The sequence below is a fragment of the Propithecus coquereli genome, unplaced genomic scaffold, assembly GCF_000956105.1.
Source record: "Propithecus coquereli isolate 6110/MARCELLA unplaced genomic scaffold, Pcoq_1.0 Scaffold212, whole genome shotgun sequence".
Lineage (NCBI taxonomy): Eukaryota > Metazoa > Chordata > Mammalia > Primates > Indriidae > Propithecus > Propithecus coquereli.
In genome coordinates this window covers 3,098,453-3,123,214 of record NW_012146301.1, presented here as the reverse complement: position 1 = coordinate 3,123,214, position 24,762 = coordinate 3,098,453, and the positions used below count along the sequence as shown (strand labels likewise).

The 24,762-nt window shown below is 35.2% G+C and overlaps 1 protein-coding gene across 1 annotated transcript in view; it reads left to right on the top strand.

The window, feature by feature from the left end:
- NALCN (sodium leak channel, non selective) overlaps positions 1–24,762 on the top strand; it is a 332,353-nt gene that overhangs the window by 197,019 nt on the left and 110,572 nt on the right. The window contains exon 14 of the mRNA XM_012644439.1: positions 13,029–13,166. Within this exon, the coding sequence (XP_012499893.1) occupies positions 13,029–13,166 (138 nt within the window). The remainder of the gene's footprint in view (positions 1–13,028; positions 13,167–24,762) is intronic.

The window sequence follows — 24,762 nt, the reverse complement described above, 5'->3', positions numbered from 1 at the left end:
TAAAGTATTCAACAAGGATTATAGCCAGGTTGAATAAATTTAAACAAAATTTAAAATAATTAATCTAAAGGGAAAATAAAACCAAAATTAAGATGGAAACCAAAAATGAGAGCCAAAACCCAAAAAGTTCACCATGAAGACATCCATGTTTCTCAGGGTACGAGCACAAGTGGGACTCTAATTTTTCTAGCAAATATGTACTTAGATAGATAAATAAACATGTTCATTCAAGTTCTATAGTGATTAGAAGATACAAACTGTTTCCAAGAGAAGCATAATTATTCCCGATTAAGTATAGAATGACATTTCTCCAGCAGTCATTATTGCTAATGATAACAGTTGTGAGAAATTTATGCGTGGGGCCCTACAATGAGAACCTTGTACAGATTTGGATATGTATATGGGGGAGTGTTACACACATACATACCTAGATAGCCATATACAGCTAATGAAATCATCACAATTACTCTATTAAGGAACATTATAGATGTTATAAAAAAGAAGCAGTGAGGAGCATCACCAAAAATTGGTATGGACAACAAGAAACATATAAGGCTACAATAATTAAGAGTATGATTTAAGGTTAATAGATGAATGGCAAACATGTATATTCATTAAAACGATGTGTGACAAAGAAAGTATCACAATGAATGATTAATTGACTAATTATTAATAAACAAGTTGGGAATACTAGAACCCCCTTATACTGTATGCCAAAATATCTTCCTGATAAATTAAAGCAAGGATATTTAAAGTATGAAAATGTAGACACAAAAAGAAGATATGATCTTTAATCTTGGATGGTCAAGGACCATCTAGCCCTAAAAAAATCAACCCAATTATAAAGAAGGATAAATTTAAATCTTAAAAAAGTCAAAAATAATCACCATAAATATTTTTTAAAACAAAGGAAAATATGAAACATAATCTTAACTTTCTGTTTATGTCAGTAAGAAATGTCAGATGGACAAGATTCGTTTGTTAATTTTGGTTTTGGTTAATGACAATGCACACTGCTGGCAAGAAAGCAAAGGTACCCTGATATATTGCATGTGGCCGTGAAAATTTGTGTAACTTTTCTGGGAATGAGTTTTTCATTATATATCAAGACACAAAAAAAAACATTTTTACTCTTTGATCTTGTAATTACATTTCTAGAAATCTACTCTAAGAAAATAATCAGAGATACATACAAAGATTGATATTCAAAAAATGCTCTTTGTTGTATTATTTGCTGTTGTGAAAATTTTGAAACAACTTTATTGTCCAACCATAATGGAATGGCTAAATAAATTTTGATATATAGGGATATACAGTTATCAAAGCTGTATTTTGACAGAATAATTAATGACATAAGTCGTAAGTGAGATAAATGGTGATGAAAAAATATTAACCAAAAAGTATAACACAAAACTACATTTGCAGCTGAATTTAATTTTAAGTACATATATATGCCTAGAAAAAAAACTGGTAGAATGCTCGAATTCTAAAGCAAATTATTAAAAAAAATACAACATGTTTTTGAATTATAAGTAACTTATTTTATTCTTGATACATTTTTGTGTTTTCAAATTTTCTGCAGTGAATGGCTTCTTAATTTAAGAAATGAAATAGATGAGTTGATATATAGATAGATATAAAACCTTAATTTATAGTTACACAGAAAAAATAATTTTAGAAAAAGGGCAAGCACATGCATAGGTAAAATTTTAAAAGAAGAAAAATATATATACATACACATTGTTGTATTTATAATAAGGTTAATTTTAATTTTTGACTTGTAAAATCAGTTTTATTAAAGTCAAATAATTTCAATTAAATATTTGTAAACAGCTATCAAATTTATTTTCAAGATATTTAGGTACAAAATAAGCACTATTAAAATAAAAGTGTGGCTTTGAAATTTATGTTTATGATAGAAAAGACCATATAATTTTCAGTAAAGCTCTTCATGTGTGAACTTAGTGAAGAGAAATGAGAAATCAAAGGTGATTACACAGGATAGCTTTTCACATGATAAAAAAATACAGAAAGGAAGGAAGGTGGGAATTGGGCAAGATTTAACAAAATCTCAGGTGTGATACTTTTAAAAATTAAGTACACTTGTTATTGGGCACAAGGAAATGAGCAGAGAAATGAGCAGAGAAAACAGCATTTCCACATTTATAAAAATAGGAAACAATAGGCGGGAAAACTCCATGTCAAAAGTATGGTTTATTTTAATAAGCAAAAATGTAACCATTTCCCTGATCAAAGCTGCTTTCTATTTAATGCTAAACAGAAAAATCTTTTCCTTGAAAAATACAAATGGATAGTAAGAGAACACAGTGAAATTTCCTATGTAGACTCTGTGGTATTTTAGCTACAGAAGTCTTCTTAATAAATCTTCGGTTATTTAACAACAGGACATACATCTGTGTTTTTAGAAGTGCTGTCTATTTTGTATATTACCAAATTATTATTGCACTCAAAATAAAATATTAACTTTCATCTGTAATTTTATAGCACATATTTGCCAATGAAATGCATCACTTACATTACAAAAATGTAATATGACTGACATTAGCAAAATCACTAATTAAGAAGTAGGTCATAAATACTCCAAGAAATTTGACAGTCTGTTCTATGAAGAAAATTAATTCAGAAGTCCCCTATTTGCATAAATCTCCAGGTCTCATTTTCACAGCTGCTTGTTCTGTCAGCTAGACGGTTGCATTTCAAAATTATTTTAACATAATCGTTGGGAAGTATACCTTTCAACTAAAAATATCATGCTCTGCATGAAAGATTGTTAGGGGAAAAATAGAAGTTTATTCAGTTCATCTTGATATTTTCCCTTAAAATAAATGTTTCAAACATAGGAACTTTAACATTTAAGTCTTAAATTACTAAAATATTTTTATGATTAAAATATGTTTTATAATTCTAGATTCCCATAAAAAGGAAAGGTTCTGTCTTTTTCATATGTAAAAATGTCAATGAGTAGAGCTTATTTTAGCAAAGAATAAAAAATACTGGAGATATCTATTTTCATTAATTATTTGATCATTATACAGGGTTCCAAACGTGTACGCAGTACTGTGTTAGACAAAGAGGATAAAAATTTTAAATATTGCTGATAACAGGCATGTTTATTGTTTGTTTTAGAAATTTAGATAGTGGAAAAGAATCAGCAATTATTAGATCTTAGATCTTAATGTGTCTTTTACCTGCAATATCCAAAAGAACAGCAGGAATTTGAAGTCAATAAATCCTAGCCTTGATACCAAGCAACACCATTTGCTACCTGTAAGCTGGAGTTAATCATTTAAGCCATGTGCCCTTCAGTTCCCCATCTGCAACGGGGGCTATTATACCTACAGTAACTGCTTCCCAAGGTTATTGCTAAGATTATATTAAACAATTGACAATTAACTACTTTGGGAGCTGGAAAGCACCATACACATGGTAGTGGTGGCCCAGTGTCTGTTCTCAGGTCATTTAATCTTAGCCGAAAGGAAATCCTAGAAGACTGTACAAAGCCAAGATCTTATCTAATTGTCATTTACGGTATTATATATAAAAGTTAACCCACGCATGGCAAGGAAAGAGATGATTGGACATATCTACATATATTTTCATAACTAGAAAAAGATTCACTGGTTTTACAAATGTGCTTCTGCCATTTTTTTCTTTTACTCTTGAAATTATATTTAAGTGCAGAGTCTACTTAAAGTAATTTGCTGCTGGAATAAGCATAACGTTCTGATGTCTGCTTTGCCTCTAATTACATTCGAGCTCATTTTGACATTTAAGGCCAATTACATTAGTCTAGATTCAGTAAGGCTTTTCCTTAGTCATCTAAAATTTGAACAATAAACAGTTTTTTCCCCTTTCTCTTTATTCATTTAAGTGGAATGCTTGGCAACAAGCATATTTTGGGAATTGTAAAAGCAAAATAAATAATGTGGGCTCATTTTGAAAAAAAGCATAGAACTGCTTGATCTTTCTTGCCAACATAAAAGGCAGTCACAGAATTAATTGAAACCACCAGTTTTAACTTTATTTCTTTCTAAATCACAAGGAACATGGTGTAATTATTTTACAGAGATATTGATAATTTAGATGCTTCAGTTCTATTAACACAAAGGTAATTGATTTCAACAGATCTCTAATTTCAAGAGTTCATATATAGAGGGAGATATATGTGGCTCCAAAAAATTTATCATTTTAAAGTCACTAATAATTAAATACTCCAGAACAGGGCCCCACGACAATTCATTCAGTATTCCACTGTGTTTTAAGATTTCAGTCAATGTGATGACTTAAGACACAGAGCAAAGCACCTAATTTACTTATCCCCTTATTTTTGGTGGACTTTCTAACTCCGCAATGTTTACTGTTTATTTAATAAAAGACTCTGATGAGTTGACAGCACCAAAAAGCAATTTACAGTATCTATCAGTAATAAAACGTTCACTATAACCATATCCTTTAATTTGTATAGGTAATAGCTGGTCTGGAAAAATAAACTGGAAAGTATGTTATGTAAAAACAAAGTTTTCCACTTGACTACCATTATCAATTAATAGATCATAGAATAGTAGACACAGCTTGAAGATATCATAGGAATCATTCAGTTCAAAGTTGAAATAAAATGATGCCTTCAAAAACACTTTAAAAATCATGTATCTAAAGGAAATTTTTTTAAAATACAGTTTATTCCTATGATTTTTCAGCTTTATCTAAATGGAATCACACCACAGATGACAAAAATTTTGTCATATGTATATGACAAAATGTATAAAAATTCTGAAATTTTAACCAGTGCGATAGAAGTTGTTTTTCCTTAGGACAGTATCTTTAAGATGGAAATCTAAATTATTTAAAATATTATTTGCATAATACTTTAGTGCTTATAAAGTATTCACATATAATTTATTTTGCTTCTCAAAACAGTTTTCAGAGAGGGACAATATGATCCATGTCTGAGGAAGGTCTCAGGACTACTGAGTGTTTTACCCAAAGCCGCTAAACCAGTCAGCAACTGAGTCTCATACTCAGGCCCCGGGACCGCAGACGCTGAGCCTTGGTTCTGCCTTTCTGCTCTGCTGGCTCCCAGAGCATCAGAGTCTTCATACTCAGCCCGTTCAATCTCTGTCTTAAACTGCGGTCCTTTCGCTGCCCCTTCCAGTCCTTCAGCTCTCTTGAGAGTGAGGGCAGAGATAGGGGTGCCCAGAGTCAGATCAGATGAAGAAGTTTTGTAAAGCTCCTCCTGGTTGGTAACTCATGAACCAACAAGAGGGAAGATGCTTGTGGGAAAAGTTGAGGTCCCTTTGGAGGCTGTGGTGGGGGGCAGAGCCCATTTCCCTGAGGTGTAGCTTTGTCCACAGTGCATCTGGATGGCTGGGTGCAGCATGGAGAAGTAGATTCACCTAACAGTTGGCATTGTTCCTGAGAGTTTGGCAAAAAAAGAGAGCTGGAATTTGAAGAATTGGGAAGAGTGTAATTGAATTGACAGACTGTGGAATCCCATCTAAACCAGATATACGGTGGGTTGAAATAAAGAAATATCTCCTGTCAATGGCTTTAACATTATATTAATAGTACTGTATTTTTACTCCAAATTTCAAATCCACGGAATTTGTATTTAGGTACAATTTAGTTTGGCCACAGTAAATATGGCTCTTGAAGCTTTTATTTACTACGAGATTTTAAATACATTCAATGCCATTTTTATGGGTTTTTCATAACCCCTAATTTTCCATAAGGTCTGCATCCTGTCAGTTACGATTTTGCCAACCACCAAGTGCTTTTTAGAAATGTAACCCCGACATTAGGTAGGTTCAACCTTTACTATATATTGATATCTTCTTAAATATTGTTAAAGCTTCAAATAGTCGAATAAGTTTTAAATAAAAGAAAAGGAACTATACAACAAAACATTAAAGTATTATGAGGTCAGTGTATTTTTCAGAAGAGAAAACTCCTCTACAAATTATTGCTATTTGAGTGGGAAGAAAGAAACAAGGAGATCGCGTAGGTGAATAATTAAGGCAATTAAAACCAAAGGAGATGTCACTTTTGCACTTGGTGAATACCATCAAGACAAGTCTATTTTAGGGCTGTCTGGTAGTAAGACACAGCAGGGCTCAATAAAAAGGTTGAGCTACTATATAAATTGTCAAGTGGATTTCACTTTGAAAGCAAATCTTTTGTAGAGAAAGAGTTCCTGAAACCAGCTAAAGATAAAGAAAATAGATACAAGTTACACTGTAAAATAAAAGTTGTATGTGGGTATTATGAGTTGTATTCTCCGTGACAGTTTAAAATTTTTTGGTTGTGTATATTTTTTCAATGAAAGAAATACATGTTTGACATATATTTTAATACAAACAATAAAAATATATTAGGTAAAAAGTAATTTACAAAAATGCATGTTCACACAAAAACATGTACACGAATGTTCGCAACATTATTCATAATAGTCAAAAGGTGAAAACAATGCAAGTATCTATCAGCTGATAAATAGATAAAATGTGTCGTATCCATACAATGAAATATTATTTGGCAATAAAAGGGAATGAAGTTCTGGTACATACTACAACATAGAGGGACCCTGACCACATACTGTATCATTCCCCTTGGATAAAATGTCTAGAATAAGCAAATCCACAGGGATAGAGAGTTTGTTATCGGTGGCCAAAAGCTGGGGCAGGCAGGAATGAGGAGTGACTGCTAATGGGTAATAGCTTCTTTTCTGGATAAAGAGAATGTTCTTTAGATAGTGCTAATGGTTGCAAAACTCTATGAATAAACTAAAATCCACTTACTTGTATGCTTCAAAAGATGAATTTTGTGATATGTGAATTATCTCAATAAAGGAGTTATTTCTAAAAGTCAAAAAAAAAAAAAAAAGAGTATAACCCCTCCCCTCCTTAGTCCTTTCCATCCCAATCCTCAGACTTGCAGGTTTATTGTACACACTTTCAAGCATTTTCATACACACAAAAACATATCTACATATATTATAAATAGAATTATACTATATATTCTACTTGCTCTATTTTGACCAAAACCTACGATGTTCACCCATTCTACTTTTTCTTAATATTTGACTATGTTTTAACCTAAATTGATACCCACACATACTAAATTAGCAGCCGGTAAGCTCTGGCAGTATTAACAGTGATTGACCTGTATAGTGATGTGTAATATATGATCATGTCACTAACAACAAACAAAATAGCACTTGTAAACAAAGTTGTTTATCCCTATTTACATGTATAGGTTTGGAATAAAATAGCAAAATAGAGTGAAACCACAGACTCCCCTGCCCCCAAAACCTAAGGAAATAAATGAAACAACCGAAAAAAAAATTACACCAGCATAACCACACAAATGAAGGGCTACAATTTCATGCCATTTTCTTTGAATATCAGCTAGGAGGAAAGAGAAGAAGAAGAGGAAGAAGAAGGAGGAGGAGGTAGAGGAGAGAGAGAAAGAATATGAGAGGCAATGAGAACACTCTAAGCTCATCCCTTAAACCTATCTTCTAGAAAAAGAAGTTGAGAGTATGTGAAATTAAGCTATTGAACAGTAAACTCTTAAAAAAAAGAAATTCAGAAGAAATAAAGTTGGAAAAGCAAATCCTAAAACATATACTCCTAACCCTCCACCTGAGAAAACTCTGGCCAAGGGGGTATGCAGAACCCCACAAAATGATGTGAACTCCTCACTTACAGAAGTGACTTGTTCGAGAGGCAAAACAAACTGCCAGATTTCACCATTTTTATTTTTCCCAGCATGGATGAAGGCTTTATAGTGAAGGCAAGAATATCATACTTTCTGAAAATAAATTATCTCCCACAATAAACAAAAAGGTAGAAAAATGAAAGTATGAAGAGAAGAAAATAGAATCCTCAAGGGAACAGGAGGCTCAGGATGAGGAGGGATGAAGAGAACTCCGAGAGTTGTCCTACACCCCTTGCAGAGGACCCAAACCAACAGGACCACATTGTCTTTGCCCTCATCTGGGGTCAGTGAAGCTGGAATGATAGCTGGAGAGAGGTCAGTAAATTTGGGGAAGTAGATACTTGGGACTGATTATCTCTGGCTTCAGTAAAGATTTCCTGAATCTACCAGAATTGGGAAATATCTGAGGCCTAGTATCTCAAGCATAACTACCCACAGCCTCAGCTCATACTTCTCTCTCTCCCTGCAAACCCCTCAGCTCATTCTGGGACAGCAAAACACAGAGAATAAAACTCAACAAACAGATTGAAAAGGGACTCTAATGACTGGGGATGAGATTCTGGAATAATTCTCTGGCACTGTATTGGGGAGAATAAAAGATCTAGATAAGAAAGTTCAAATGGAAATTATGGCAACTGTGAAGCAGTTCTAGAAAGCATTTAGTCCAAATTGAAACAGGTAGCAAGAGGACTCCAAGGAAAATATCTATGAGAGTAAGAATCAAATGGTTCCCGGGTAATTGAAGGTTCCAAGAGCATCTGTAGTATAGGTAAGAATGGGATGTATTGCAAACAATAGGTAAAATGTATGAGAATCTGGAAACTATTTCAAGTTAAAGGAAGAAAGAATATATTTCTTTCCCCAATGACACATGTGAAAAACAATCAGAAAATCTCAGCAAAATCAAAAACAAACCAAAAATTGTATAAAAAAGTGATCATTCAAATAATGTGAATGACTTTGGGCCAGATTCTGAGCACTTAGTGGAGAGTAAGACAGGTGCTTCATGTAACCTTGAAAACACAGCTTCTAGTACCATGTGTGTCATAATTTCAGAGCCTCGGAGGAGGAAGTATGATCTTACAGTGACCTGGCCGAACAGTGAGCAATGTTTTCATAGTAAATATATTGACTACCAATCTATTGATTATCAACTGGCTGAGAAGCATGGAAGGCCCAATTACGATGGAAAAACAAAATGTAAATATTGCCAAAGTTGAGAATCGAAATGTACACATGACAAAAGATAGAAAATGAAAAGAGGAAAAAGAGGTAGCCGGATGGGTGGCTGTGCTGATGCCTTCATCTTACACTGGGAGGGGTCAAGCCGTTCTGATTTGATGGGACAAGAAATAGAGATTTACGTAAAAAATTTGGGAGTGGTTAAAAGAAGTGGGGAGTGAGGTTGTGCCTGAATGAAATCTTCATATGTCATAGCAGAAATCTATGTCTAAAGTGGATAAATCAAGAAATACTGAATAGGAATAGAGGTGGCACCACCAGAAGTTGAAACAAAAATGGTTAAAGATGGTGGCCTCTGGTGGACTGGGATAGGCATAAAACTGCTGCTTTCATTAGGAAATCCACCATTGAGTTGCTTTATTACCCAATGTTTTAATTGCATGGCGTCACCTTGATTAAAATTTTGAAAAATAATGTTAAGAATGAGCTTAGGAAGAAATGAGCAGAAACTATATAAGAAGAAATCTTTGTTGCAAATCACAAATAAAGACTTAATATATGGAAATATGTTCCTTTCTCCTAGATTGGAAACAATTTGAGAACAATATCAATTTTTCTTAATCTAATGTGATCCCAGTGAATAAAACAAGATTTTGAGATGCAGCAGCATATAAAAATATATAAGAAAATTCTTAAAATAAAGGGTTATGGGTAGGGGCTAGTAACCCTACCTGTTATTAAAATGTATAATTACAAGGCAATTTGGAGCTGAAATAGATAGATGGAAAAGAATAGAAAGTTTAGAAATAAAGCCATAAGCATATGAATATTCAATATATGATAAAAGGGATATTTCAAATTAGTGAAGAAAAGATACTTATTCAATTAAATTTGTGTTGAATCAACTGATCACCTATTGAAAAAATGAGGATTAATTCCTGTCTTCTTATTTACACCAAAATAAATTCTAGATTTAAACTAATTTAAACAGCTAATTTCAGGTTCAACATGTGTAAAATAACAAAATAAGGAGAGTGTCAAACTACTGAATAAACCATGGGTAAATTTATATCAATCTTGCAGCGGGGGAAGTCTTTTTAAGCAAAATAAAAACATTTCAAATAAAAGGAATGGCAGATTAGACCACCCAGGAATGTAAAACTTACCTTTGTAAAAATATGATAAATGTGTAGGGACAAATACATTAGACATCTATGACAGATAAAAGATGGGTTTTCTTAACTTATTAAGAGCAGGTGGAAACCAATATGGAAAAATAAAAAGTCAACAGGATAGGAAAATGGGATAACATACAAATAGGTAGTTCAGAGAAAAAAACCTTCCTCTAGGCCTTTGTTCATTGCTGCCTTCTCCACCATTGAAACCCTTCTCATCTTCATTACAAAGTTTCATTGTCATAATTTTCTCAAAACTGTTCTTGGCTCACCCAAGAGGAATAAGTTGGTTCTTCTGTATTTCTCCTTGGTAGTTTTCCCATATTTTTCTTAGACGCTATATTTTTAATTCTTCCTTTTCTTAGAGTTAGTCATGTTCATCTTCTTCTTCCCCTCTTGATTATAAATTTCTTAAGAGAAGAAGCCATGTTGTACTCATCTCAATCCCCAGCACAGCGCAGCTTCAGTACCCACTCATAATCTTTGCTTGAATAAATAAGAAACACAGGCCCTATGGACAATGTAAGTCAGTACATTAATTAACAATCTCAAACAAACTATTAAATTTCTGGGTAAAATCGCAGCAAAATTGATGAGGTACCTTTAACAGGACACAAATTAATTTTCAGCATGTAATAGACATATTTAATGGCATGATCTTGCATCGGTCTATTCATGTAGGCAGCCATAAACAAACAAACCCCATTGTAACAGGAGGCTTTGCTCTCAAATATAATTCACAGCATCTCACAATATGAACTTCCAGGTGGTTTGAGCTGTGTGGAAATGAGATTGTTTTGTCTTCTGAGACTCTGAAAAGAGCAGAGGATAACCCCAGTGCTGTTGCCCTCATTGCTAATCTCACAACAACATATTACAATCCCACAGCTCCACTTTCCTGAGCATTTACTGAACGCATAATAGCTGAGTATTCCTCAAAGATAATGCAGAAGATGAAAACAAATTAAGTTGGTTTCTGCCCAAGACAGCGGAAAGGTACACCTGAATTTTTTGGTCTGTAGATATCAAAAATGAATCTGTGGGGCTTAATCACAAGTTTTTGTGTTACATTTGGGAAAAGAAAAGCAGATTCAGTAAAACTCCTTTTATACTGGCAGGCATGATGACTCTTCACCTATCGCTGTTGAATCTTTAGAACATACACATGCTTTCACGCTGGTGACGGCTTTGTTGAAGAAAATACAGCAATCTGATGTTTTTATGTGAATCATCTTTGGAACTTGTATTCCTCACCTTTGGATGTAAATTAAAAAATTATTCAACATAAAAAAATACAGTGAAAGAATAATTGCCCTCAGTGATAAATTCTGGCCTACTGATGAGGTTAAATGATGTTTTAAAAAAGTCTCAAAAGGATTTTTAGGAGATAAGGCTAATATTTGCAGAGTGTAGCCTTCTCTTAGGTACCTTGATAAGGAAAATTATTATATTGACCTTTATGATGCTGAGGTCAAGCATCAATAACAGCATACTTCATACTTTCATGGACAAAATATTTTGTAAGATAATGAAATTATGTAAAAATTAACTCAAGAAAAAGATAAGTGCTACACACATAGACAAAGGGTAAGTGGAGTTCAAGATTGATTTAACAATTAATTGCTTCTTTATCCAAATAGGTCCACTATGTTTTAGGCATTGAACATCATACTTCTGCAAAAGTTAGTTATCTCAACCAAAGGAAATTACTCTAAAAGAGATGACTATGTGACTAGGCATGGGTGGATATAAGATTTCACTGAATGCAGGATGCAATACCTGGAAAAGTGCTTACTTTGGAGTCATATAGCTGGGGGCTACTTCTATTAGTGCCACAGATTAATAGAGTGACTTTGGACTAATCACTTATCATCTTTGAGCTTCATTTTCCTTATCTTCAAAAAGAAAGAATCAGATTAGATTATCTTTAGGGTCTCTTTTGGCTCTGAGATCCTATCAGTGTAACAAGGCTTTTATCTTGTGCTCAGTCCATCATTGTATTATCCTGGACTTTTATTTCTTAAAATCCCAATACCTGAGAATTCAATTTATGTCTTCATTGTACTGAAGCCTATAAAGATGTTTTTAAAGAGTCACTAGACTCTAATTGTCAGCTTTTTGCAGACATTATCATAGAGTCTCATGAAGAAGCATTTATTGAACACTAACATGTATAGGATACACAAGTCAGAGATTTCATATATACTCATATATTTAATTAGAAAAACATGTAAGAATGGAACTAGCCAAAGATCTTGGCAGAAAGAGTATGAGACTTTTAACTTGGCTGGCTTTTGTTGGAATGCTCTTTTTTTTTTGGTCTTGGCTTCTTCCATGGTCTTGACTCTGTGCCTTGAAAATTTTTTAAAAATCATGAAAAATGTGTTTGTCTTCAAGTTGCTCAGCATGGCAATATCATTTAGAAATATTTCTTTTTCAAAAAGTCACATATTTTTAAAATAATAGCTGAAATAATTTTATAGATATTTACTATAAAAATAAAATTAAGGTTATTATTCTCTGATATGCATTAGATAATCAAATGTAATTCACTATAAAAATAAGTTTCTCTTAGCAGCAGGAGAAAAAAAAAGTGTTGGAAATGTTAAATAGCTTGCTGAAAGGGAAAAAAAAGACAAATAAGCAAAGATCTTGAATTTTTTTCTATTTTGTTCAACAGTATTTACCACCACCAAGACTAATTTTAATTCAGGGTAATTATTTTAGTTTTCCACTCTGAATAGGTAGATACCACTTATTTAAGATCTTTGCTCTCAGCTTTTTCCCCATCCCTGTTGAATCAAGACTGTTCTTGCCCTGATCAATCAAATAAAATCAGTAATATTGAGATCAAAGCCCTCAAACACCAAATACTAATTTTAAATTGCATGCAGGCCTGAAGCTGGTGTTTAATTCCTCCATTCTTTTCCTCTGTAGGCATTTATGTCCATGTTCCAGATCCTAACCCAGGAAGGATGGGTAGACGTAATGGACCAAACCCTAAATGCTGTGGGACATATGTGGGCACCTGTGGTTGCCATCTATTTCATTCTCTATCATCTCTTTGCCACTCTGGTGAGTTTAGCATTCCTTTTCGATTATGTCTTGGAATTCGTAATGAGATGAGCCTTCACAGATATTTGGCCTATTGTCAATTTCAAAATGAGAGCCAAAAGGCAAGCGCAGGGTAGTCCAGTTGGATGGGATCCCTTCCATTCTAAATTCCCACAAATCAATGAACTGCATGATTTATTAAGCTAGAAGTTGTCTCCATCAGGTACAAGTGTTTGCGAGAGAGAAAACAAGACAACACAAAATGAAAATCTCACATTTACATACTGATTTAACTATCCCTAAGCATTCGCACCTAAATGATCTAAGGATCAAACCAGAACTACATTATTATTTTTTTTATCATGTAGAGACACTCTCTTCAATTTCACCACATCCTCTTCACAGCTGTAATTAAACTGAAGACAGAAGCTGCAGACCTCAGGGTGCAGTCAGTTAATTAGAAATCAACACAGTGTTTTTGTGCTACATGCAACTGAAAAAAAAAAAAACACATGGGAGAAAATAAAACATATAGCTGCAAATATTGTAAAAGCACAAGGAAACTGAATACTAAAGTCCAGGTAAAATTGACTTCTGTCACACAAACAGATTTTTCTCTTCGATGTATTTCTATTAAAAACAAAGAAAAAAAGTTGCAAAATGCAGCCTAAGTTGCTAAATGACATACTATGGTATGTAATTCACAGGTCTTTCTAATTCCAAATGCATATCCCCATATAATGAATTTGTTCATATTTAAGAAGCCAATCTAAGCTCTAATATTATGTTGAAAGTTCCAAGTTAAGGTCTCGAATGTTACCCTTTATCAGGAACACAGGAAATAAAAAGAACTGCTACTATTTATTGACTGGCAAAATGTTTCACAATATTATTCATATTCTTTGGAGCACGCAAGTTAGGTAATGTTCCCAATTAACAGACGATGAAACTGAGGCTCAGGAGAGTTTAATAGTTTCCCCGATGTCACACAGAGTGTAGATGTTAGGGCCACAGTGTTCCCAGTTCTGTCTGGTCTGGCTTGGGCCTATAGTCTTGCTACTACTCATTGCTGCTTCCCTAGATAAGGAAGTTTAAAGTTGTTACCGAAAGTGTCTTCATCAAGTCAAGCCTCTTCCAAAGAGTAACTAAAACAAAGCAAATTACATATGATCTCTGAGGTCACTTCCAATTCTAAATATCTGTGCATTAAATAAGTTCTTGAGAAACTAGCTGTGTTAACTTAGCAGTTGTGTTTGCTATAGACAAAGGGTTTCAAAACTGAGACATGTCCATCAAAAAGTTTATGAGGATACATTGCCATGAGGTGTACAGTCGTGGGTTCAAACAGTAGAACCACATAGAAATAGTTTTGGCATTTTTTACTTGGAGTTGACTTTTAAAATATTCACAAAGGAATGAACATTGGGCAGTAGGAATGGAGGCCTGGCTTTCAGAGCTGAATCTGGCTGTGCTGGTGTTTGCATAACACTTAGCCCTGGGGTCTTTGCATCCTTCTTTCCAGGACTTTTAAGTCTGTGTCATTCATTCATTCATTCATTCATCCATCCATCATTCGTTTATTCACTCATGAATTCAACTAATGTTTGTTAAGCACCTACTTTGAATTTAAGTCACTCTAAAACTATGGAATAATGTGGAGACTATTGATTGTGGGTTAAATGCAGGATAGATTTGATTGAAATCATCTATATAAGGGAATATAACTCTCATTGTTTTATAGCAATCAATCTAATTGTTTTCCTAATAAAACAATATAATTGTTTGCTCTCCTCATTGCAGATTTTTTACACTCAGAAATAGGTTTGATTCTTAAATCAGAGGCACAAATTATGAAAGCTGAAAGAAAAAGCTGTCTAGCCTAGTAAATTACTTAGTAATATAATATTTTTTCAAGTGAGATTCTACTGGGTCACTAATACCATGAAATGAAATATTAAAACTGGTACATAGCCTTCTTGGGCAGTCTAAATCTTCTTTATGGGCTACAAATCTGGCATTGATTATAGAACAGTTAAGCATATCCAAGGACTCCTGGGGTTCATCTGAGGCTTTAGGAATCTGTAGAGCACAACTTGAAAACCCATATCTAATTCCACTCCTTTGCTCTACTGATTTAAGTATCTGCCCCAAACACCTATTATAATTTTTTTCATTGTGATTTTCAATAAATAGTTCTAAGTTAAAACTAAAAATTGAAATCATTTATTATTTTATTCACAATTTTTTTTAATCTGTAAAGCAATTGAGAATTGAAAAGTCTACATATCCGTGAGAACAGTTTGGTAAATGTGGTATAGTACCAGAGTGCAGAATTGGAGTCCTAAAATCTAGATTCAGGATTTAGTTCTGCTGGTCACTAGGTATATGACTTCGCTTCCAAAGTTATTTCCATCAGTAACTTTCTTGATCTTCATGTTGTGTTATATCTGAAAGTGAAAATTATAATGTACAACACACCTAGTTTCCAAGGTTGCCATGTATATGTGAGTTAACCTTGTATTTTTGAGGATGTTTTAGCGATGGTATAAGAGGATGATGTAGCTATTACCAAAAATAACTTCCTATAAGTTTAAATAAGATGATATGTGCATTCAAAGCTATATTTTAATAAATGCTAAATTGCATTAGGTTAGTTCATATGTTTTTAATTTCTCTAAGTAAAGTGTTGTTGATCAGTTTAAAGTATCATATATGTCACTTCCTGGACCAATCTCCCCTCTCCCTTCTCTCCTCCCTTCCCTCAGGCAATGACTGCGATAAATGTAGTATGAATTCATCTTCCAGTTTTTAAATCATATTTCACTAAAGTTAACATACTATCACTTATAAGAAGACTCATTTTGTTTAACACTAAGAAAAAAACCATTGAACTGTACACATAGATGATAAGGTGCATCCTTATTGCAGAGAAAGCAAATGTGTGTCTTAAAATCAATGAAATGCAGAGGTTTCCCTCACATGTATGCATCTGTTAAAAATATATAGGTTGTCATCTAAATACATTTTATACCATAAATGTTAAATATTAATATTAAGTTGTTTATTAGTTTGGGAAACACTGCTCCAGTGAACTGGTGGCCATCCTTGGGGAGATGTCTCGTTACACACTTCTCTCCCTGTAATGTCCAGACTCTGTGCTGAGGACATGTTATATATGGTCCTGTGTGTCCCCCGCTTACTAGTCACTAGTAGCAGCAATTTTCAGAACAAATGCTATCAAACTCTACATATATTCTGTAGTTTAGTTTTTCACCAAATAATTGGTTTTGAGATCTTTTTATCTTAATACACATGAAGTTAATTTGGTCATTATTATAGAGAGTCATATACTAACTAGCCCACAAATTGAATATGCCATATTTGTTTATCAGTTTCCTTCCTAACAGATATTTAGGCTATTTTCCAAGGTTTTACTTTTATAATGCTGCAATACATTTATAAATTGTGTCCACTGGTGTGAGGGTTTCTCTAGAATATACGCTGGAAAGTAAAATGCCTAGATCTTGGATACTGCCCAAATGGCTCTATACAGGGGGTCTGTAAGCCCAGACACGAAATCCAGTCTACCACCCAAACTTATACAGCCTGTGAGCTAAAAATGGTTTATATGTTTTTAAATGATTGTGTGAGTAAGTAACCACGTAATATCCTAGATGTTGCCCTGTGGGCCTGGAAGTCTAAAATATTTACTGTCTGGACCTTTAAGAAAAAAATTGCAGACTCCTGTTCTATAGACAAACTAATTTACCCTCCCAAGTGTAGTGGTTGAGAACTCCTGTGTTCTTACATTCTCACTTATCTGGATATTGTTTGGCCTTTAAGATTTTGATAATGTTGTGAGTGAACAGTGGTATAAAATTGCCTTAACTTGCATTTTTGCATTTCCATAATTATTAATAAGGGAGCACCTCGTCGTGTGATTATTGGCTATCTTCTTTGTGACTCACACAATCATTTGCTTTACCTATTTTTCTAAAAACTAGTTTGTCTTTTTAAAATTTATTTGTTGAAGTGGCATATATATTCTGGATATTAATCTCCTGACTACTACATATGTTGCAAATGCCTTCTCTTAGGCAGTATTTTGTTATTCTGATTTGTCTGTGATGTCTTTTGACATTATATATTTCTATTTTATTTTTAATTGACAAATAATAATCATATATACAATAGTCCTCCCTTATCCCTAGGGTATATGTTCTAAGACCCCCAGTGGATGCCTGATTGTATCCACACACACTATGTTTTTTGCTATACATATATACCTATGATAAAGTTCAGTTTATAAATTAGGCACAGTAAAAGATTAACAACAATAACTAATAGAACACTTAAATAAACGTTTTATGTGAATGTGCTCACTTGCATGTGTGCTCTCTCCCATTCTCAAAAAATCCTAATAGTTTTGGACCGCAGTTGGCCATGGGTAACTGAAACCACAGAAAACAAGACTTTGGATAAGGCAGGACTACTACATTGATGGGGTACAATGTGATATTCCAATACATGTGTACATTGTGGAATGATCATATTAGGTCAAAACTCTCAGTTTTTCACTTATGCTCTATATTTTGAACTCATGCTTAAGAAATTCTTTCTCACTCTAAAATAATAAAAATATTCTCCTATATCTTCTCATTTTTTACAATTTTTTTCACCTTGAAGTCTTTAACACGTATCAACTTATTATTTGTATATAGTGTAAGCTAGATGAAATACACTGTTTAAATAAAACTCAAATTGATTTTTCTCAGCCAGATTTACATGAAAAAGTTAAAGCTTTAGAATATTTACTTGGTTTCTCTCATTATGAAGTCTAAAACAATAAAGGTAAACTATGAAAACATTTTAATTTATAAATGATTTTTAAATGAGAAATAATTGATTTAATGAAAGAAAAAACACTGTGTAACTAAATTAAAACAAAGATTATCACTTCTATACTACCCCAAAAGTCTGGTACTGAAGTTATTTCCCCAGTTCCCTGGAAATTTTGCTTAAAATGTGATCAGCAATTGTTTTTCTTTTCCTGTATGTTCTTAGACTGACAGTTACTATAATGGGCTCTATCAGGTGACTTGGCACAGTTTTACTGAACTTCTACTACTATGTATGGGTACTAATCTGCATCCTGGCCAAAGTGGGAAAGCTTAATCCATGTCCTCTAGAGGCTACAACTATTAACAATAGGGAGTTAGCACTAGTAAAACACAGACCAACTAATCAAAAAATATATAAAACCTCTGATTCAAGGCCTAAGTCTGCAGGTGATACAAGAGATGTGTGCACATTGCTACTTGCACTGAGATCAATGCCAATATAATAAACACCTGTTTCCCCATTGTTTCAGATCTACCTGATAAGAAATATTTAAAATATTGATAGTAAAACAGCTGAAGATGGTTTGTGGATCAACATGTAAATATGTGCTTGAAAATCACAGGCCTGTGTTAAATATACACTGCATGCCCTTAAAAACTGAACTTGCACAAGTTAAAATCTTATTCCATAAGCCTGTCTTTAGGCTTGAACTTACTTGAGCATTTTGTTTAATTTTATGTTTTTTTTTTAAATACTGCAAAGCATTTTAACACAAATGGGGGAAAAAACAAAACACAAGTCTACATAAATATACCAGCTCTGATTTGTCTTTTATTCATGCTGACCAGTGGTGCCGCACAACCTGGTGAGTTCCTGATTTAGTCTTCTCAGGGACAGGCATGTGCCAAGCAGCAAAAAAACAAAATGTTTGGCTGCAGCTTGTTCTGAAATAAAGAACAGCAGGCTATTCCATCACCCCTGGGGGCACCAATTTGTCAGCCCCCAGTGAAAATCAAGCTTAAGTGCACAGCAAATGCATATTCATAACCATTATCTATTGTCCCTTTAAATATCTCCCTCTTCTGCCAGGTATGTATTCAGTATTTCTGTCCTGACTGATTGCAGTTTACAAAATGCTTGTTAAATTCATCTTTTTCCCCACTTTTGCCAATGATTTGGGGTTAAGGACTATGGAAGACTTAACCAGTTGAAAAACTCGTTTTTTTTTCCCCTGCAATGTTTTTCCCTTTATTATTGTTTCAAAGGAAAGCCCTGTGATGTGAATGCTGAAAAGAGAGAAAATGTAATTAACGTTGATTGTGGATAGTCTTTTTGTTACCTTTGAAGTACTGAAATTAACACAGCAATCTCTTGATTTTGCCTAGGTAGCAGCAACTTGCTGAGAATATCATTTTTTTGCTGACAGAAATGGACATTCCAAAGTGTGAATTAAATAACTTGATTTCATAGAATTCATTTAAAAGTGCATCTGTGTTGAACATATCCCATTTTACATGGCTCTGGTTACATTTAACTTTTTGTTGACCCATATAAAAAGTGAAATTATTTCATACTACAGGCTGCAAGACAGCGTAGGATAGTGTGATTTTAAGTGGTAAAAAGGAAAAAAAAAACCGCAAGATTATGGGACATTGATTTCTGTTGTGCTTCTATTATATACTTAAAAATAATTTAAAAGTAGAAATTATTAATAAAGTTCACAGTAGAGAAATGAGATTAAAAGTGACATTTCAGCTAAAGGGCCATCTTTAAGCTATATAAAAGAAAAAATAGTAAAAATAAGCTTTATGAAAGAAATGAAAATGAAAAGGGAAAGATATATATGTGTCTGTATATATTTATATATATATATGGTGAGGTCATGACTATATGCAGTTAGAAAGAATGTAAAATAGAATATGTTGCTGCTACAGCAATAGAAATTCTCAACCAAGAAAATCCATTCTGGATGATAAGGCTGCCTTCTTGCAAAAATAAACCATAACTCAGCAGCCCAAATCATGTGAATTCAACAGTGATTCTTATATAGAGAGAATGAGAACTACAGTGTGTTGGACAGAATGATTTGTGTCACAACAAAATTGGAGGAAATAATAATTATAAACACAACTATTTCAGTAACTCACTGAATTTGACTGAAATTTGTTGTGGGTAAATGGAAGAAAGACAAATTTTTGTCTGCAGTTAAATGTATAAAACTTAAACATAGCAAATACCTAGCAAACCCTTAGCTCAGGTGGCTCTGGGATTTTTCAGAGGAGTGGAAGGAAGAAAAGCAGAAGTTGGAGAAAGAGAACAGTAATAAAGAATATTAGAGCAGGTGAGCACCTGTAAGACTCTGGGACAGGCACCATACTGAAACTGGAAAATCACACTTTTGAAATCTACTGAGCTAAGAAGGTCAAAATTCCATTATATCTTTCATAAAATTTCTAAGAAAGAGGCTTCCCAGGCTTCAGGAGACTTGACATGTGGTGTTTTCCACATTGAATGCGTTGTCAATGCTAAAAGTATCTTGGGACCAGGCATTATAACCTGAGGAAAAGAATTAGATACCTGAAAAATTTTATTACTCTTTACTTTTTCATTGAAATCAATGATTCATGATATATCAATATAGATCACAAAATAAAAGATGGATACAGCAGCTATATATTACACAGTAGAACGAATACTATGTTGCATATGAATATAATCAAATGTTACAGACCCGTTATAAGTGGCAAATAGCCAATGGACAAAAGAAAATATATTTGAATTTCTTTTTTTAAAGCATTGCACAAAGTAAACACCACTGTGTTGAAAGTTTACAGGTACTTTAACAAACTTCAAGAAAAAAATGGGCCAGGTGTGGTGGCTCATGCCTGTAATCCTAGCATTCTGGGAGGCCGAGGTGAGAGGATTGCTTGAGCTCAGAAGTTCGAGACCAACCTGAGCAAGAGCGAGACCCCATCTCTACTAAAAAAGAAAAAAAAAAAAAAAAGGAAAAATTAATTAGCCTATAGTCCCAGCTACTTGGGAGGCTGAGTCAGGAGGATTGCTTAAGCCCACAAGTCTAAGGTTGCAGTGAGCTATGATGATGCCACTGCACTCTACCCAGGGCAACAGAGCGAGACTCTATCTCAAAAAGAAAAAAAGGAAATGAAGGGGTATGTCATTAGCCTTTTTTCCCCTAAAATTGTGTCATTAAAAAAATAGTGACATAGTATGCCATGCTATATATGAATTAAATACTATGTAAATGTAAATATTAAAAAATAAATAATGCAAAGCAAATTGATTATGTAATTTAGAACTGACCAAGTATAAAAATAAAAGTGTTTCATATGAATGATGAAGCTCTTGTGATTCAATTTGGCAAGTCCCTGTAAAAATCTTTTATTACATCAATAACATTTTAATGTAAACCTGTAAATCACATTTAATGGCTATGGAAAACCTTTTGGCACAGCACATGTGGCACTTGTAGTAGGCAAACATGGACTGAAAATAAGATGCAGACAGCGATGCAGTGGGTTCAGATTATTAATGAGCATTACCTCAGCTTTCTATAAAAATGGAACAAACGAAAACACCCAGAGAGCTGGTTCTTGCTTTCAGAATTAGGGTTTGTCACCCACTCCCAGGACTGTCAGTACCGTGTGTTACGAGTGGCTGATGCCCAGGTCAGCCTGCTTTCTCAGTCCAATTCCACACAGCGCTGGGTTTGTGGGGAAATACTGTATCACCGACAATGTAGATTAAATATGATGGAAACCAAGCTGCCACCTCCCCTGACTTCTATTTCTTTATCGCAGTCGTATTGTCACCTTATTAGAGTCTGAGAAAAGAACGACAAAGTAATTCTCACCTCCTGGCAATCGGCTGAAAACTCACCCTGCATCTCCTGAACCTTCTATTTCCAAAGACACATCAAAGGCCACAGACCAGACTTTAGTCATCTCTCACCCTGAGTGCCAAGTTGTCACCTTATCACAGTGCCCTCCACACCAGGGACGTGGAGACAAGAATCAAGCCAAAAGTCCATGTCCAAACAGAGCTTCAGGAAGAAACTCAAGCTCTGCACACACCTTTCTGACTGGTTCCTCTTTTCAAATAGTTTCTGCCTTGGCCATCACATTGTCACAGTAATTGAACAATACTGCCTAAACATTCAAAGATAAGTGTTGAATAAAATTAGGTTTTATGCTGGTTTAAAGCAAACTTTAAACTTTCTCTTATATTATTCTTAGATTTGTTGACAACCCCTCCCCAGCAGTTTGTTCCCAATCCTGCAAGCCTGGGGCTTCCTGTGGCAGAGTCCCGTCCGCATCTTCCCAGCAGAGCCAGAGCTTTTCCTCTCCCAGCCTTTCCCTCTCCCATCCGCCACGAACATCAGACTCTTCTGCCAGGACAGGGAGAAAGTGCAGGTAGCATCCCACGGCTGTCTCTGACCTCTGCTCTGAGAGTGGCTTTTTTTCCCTTTCCTCCAAGAAAAATATATGAAATACACTTTAAAAAACAAAACAACGTAAGAAGACACTATACATCTAATAACCTTTGGTTGAACTGCACTTCATACCATCCAGTTAGTGGTTTCAACGAGGCAGTTTAAAATGGATACATTACATGCAATAAAAACGAAAAAAAAAAGCCAGAACTTTTTAAAGGGAAAATTTAACAGAGAAGAAACTAATGGCATCGCTTTGTGACTATTTCAGCCTCCCTCTCCTGTCCCCTGACCTCCCTCTGTGGCACTCAGACCGACTTCCCACCCCGCCTGCCTCCCCAGCCACTGAGCCCCCTCCCTGGAAGCCAGGCGCTGTCCAGACTCACCCAGGGGCCAGGCCCCAACAAGCCGCATGCCTCCACCCCACCCCCCAGAATGTCTTTCTCTCAGTTCTCTTCCTGCCAAAATCAACTTGCTCCTTGTACCTTGGTACCTTGGGAGCGCGTCCTTGGGATCTTTATCAGTGTCTCACAATCTTAACTAAGTAGAGCTCGGAAGATGTTCCTAACCCATGTACCCAGATGGGCTCTCAGAAATCTAAGTGCTCAGATGGTATAGAACTAAATTTGCCATACTCTGCTAGGCTTTAGTTTCTGGTTGTCCCTCTTCACACGTATGTGGCTGCCTTCCCCATGCCACCCCCTCCAATTTTCTTGCACATTTCTGCTTGCTAAGAGGAAATAATGTTTTCTGGGATGGGGCTTGAGAGAGACAGAAGGCCTTGAAGGGAAAGTGGTAGGGGAGAGAGAGGGAGAAAGAGAGAGAGAAAGCATGTTTCCATGGGAGGTGGCAGTGCCTCACACTGGGGACAGCAGCAGTGTTGGTACCCATCTGGGTGTGTTTTGACATCCAAGACTTGACCCCACTTTTTGTCTGAACTTGAGGGGGAAAGAGGCTTGATGGGGCCCCTCATGGACAAGGAGCAGCCTGGGCAGAGCTGGGAAGCTGCCTGAGAGGTCTAGGGAGAGAGGCCCGAAAGATACCCCAAGAACAAGTCTCTCTTACTTAGTTCCAAGTGGAACGGCAGGAATTCTAAGCTTGCCTAAGAGTCGAGAGCTAGTGAGTCTGTTGTAGGAACAAGAGCCTAGGTCAAAGACCAGACGGAGAGTATAGCGGGTTGAATGGGAGCCCCCAAAAGATATGTCCCTGTCTTTTTTTTTTTTTTGGAGATAGGGTCTCACTCTGTCACCCAGGCTAGAGTGCAGTGGTGTCATCATAGCTCACTGCAACCTCCAACTTCAAATTTATGGGCTCAAGGGATCCTCCTGCCTCAGCCTCCCGAGCAGCTGGGACTACAGGTGTGTGCCACCATGCCCAGCTAATTTTTCTATTTTTTGTAGAGACAGGTTCTCGCTCTTGCTCAGGCTGGTCTCAAACTCCTGAACACAAGCAATCCTCCCCCTTCATCCTCCCAAAGTGCTGGGATTACAGGCCTGAGCCACTGCACTCAGCTTATGTCCCTGTCTTAACCCTCAGAAACAAAGAACATGACCTTATTGGAAAGAGGGTCTTTGCACATGTAATTTAAGTAAGGATCTTGTGATGAGATCATCCTGGATTATCTGGGTGGGCCCTAAATCTAGTGGCAAGTGTCTGTATAAGAGACAGAAGAGAACAAGATGTGAGGATGGAGGCAAGTATGATGGTGCCACAAGCCAAGGGATGCCTGGGCCCGCCAGAAGCTGGAAGGGACAAGGAGGAATTCTCCCCTAGAGCTCTTGGGGAGTGTGTGGTCCTGCTGACAACTCAGTTTTGGACTTCTGGCCTCCATAGTTGTGATAGAATAAGTGTCTGTTGTTTTAAGCCACCAAGTATGAGTGATTTATTACAGCAGCTCTAGGAAACTCGTACAGAGGGTATCACTGTGGGTCAGAGATCTTAGCTGGAATTTCAGAAGCCAATATGGTGAGCAAGTGAGCAAAGAGATCCCCCAAAACAAGCAACATCAGTACCCCTAAGAGGGGATGGAGGACACATTACAAGCTCAGAGTGGTAACCTTGACCTGAGACTAGGCCTGAAAAGAAAAGGAACATTTATTCAAATGTAACAGAGTTAGTTTTAAAGAACTAAATAGAATTGATATAGCAAGATTATGTTTTCAGCCATCAACAGAAATAGGGGATTATGAACAAAATTCATTTACAGAAAAACCAAGAAAATAATTTTTGTTTCACATATGTAAATTTACATCTGTATATTTTCAGACATAGTATAGGCTATTATACTACACATCAGTGTTGTTGAGGAAGAATTAAATGAAAAAA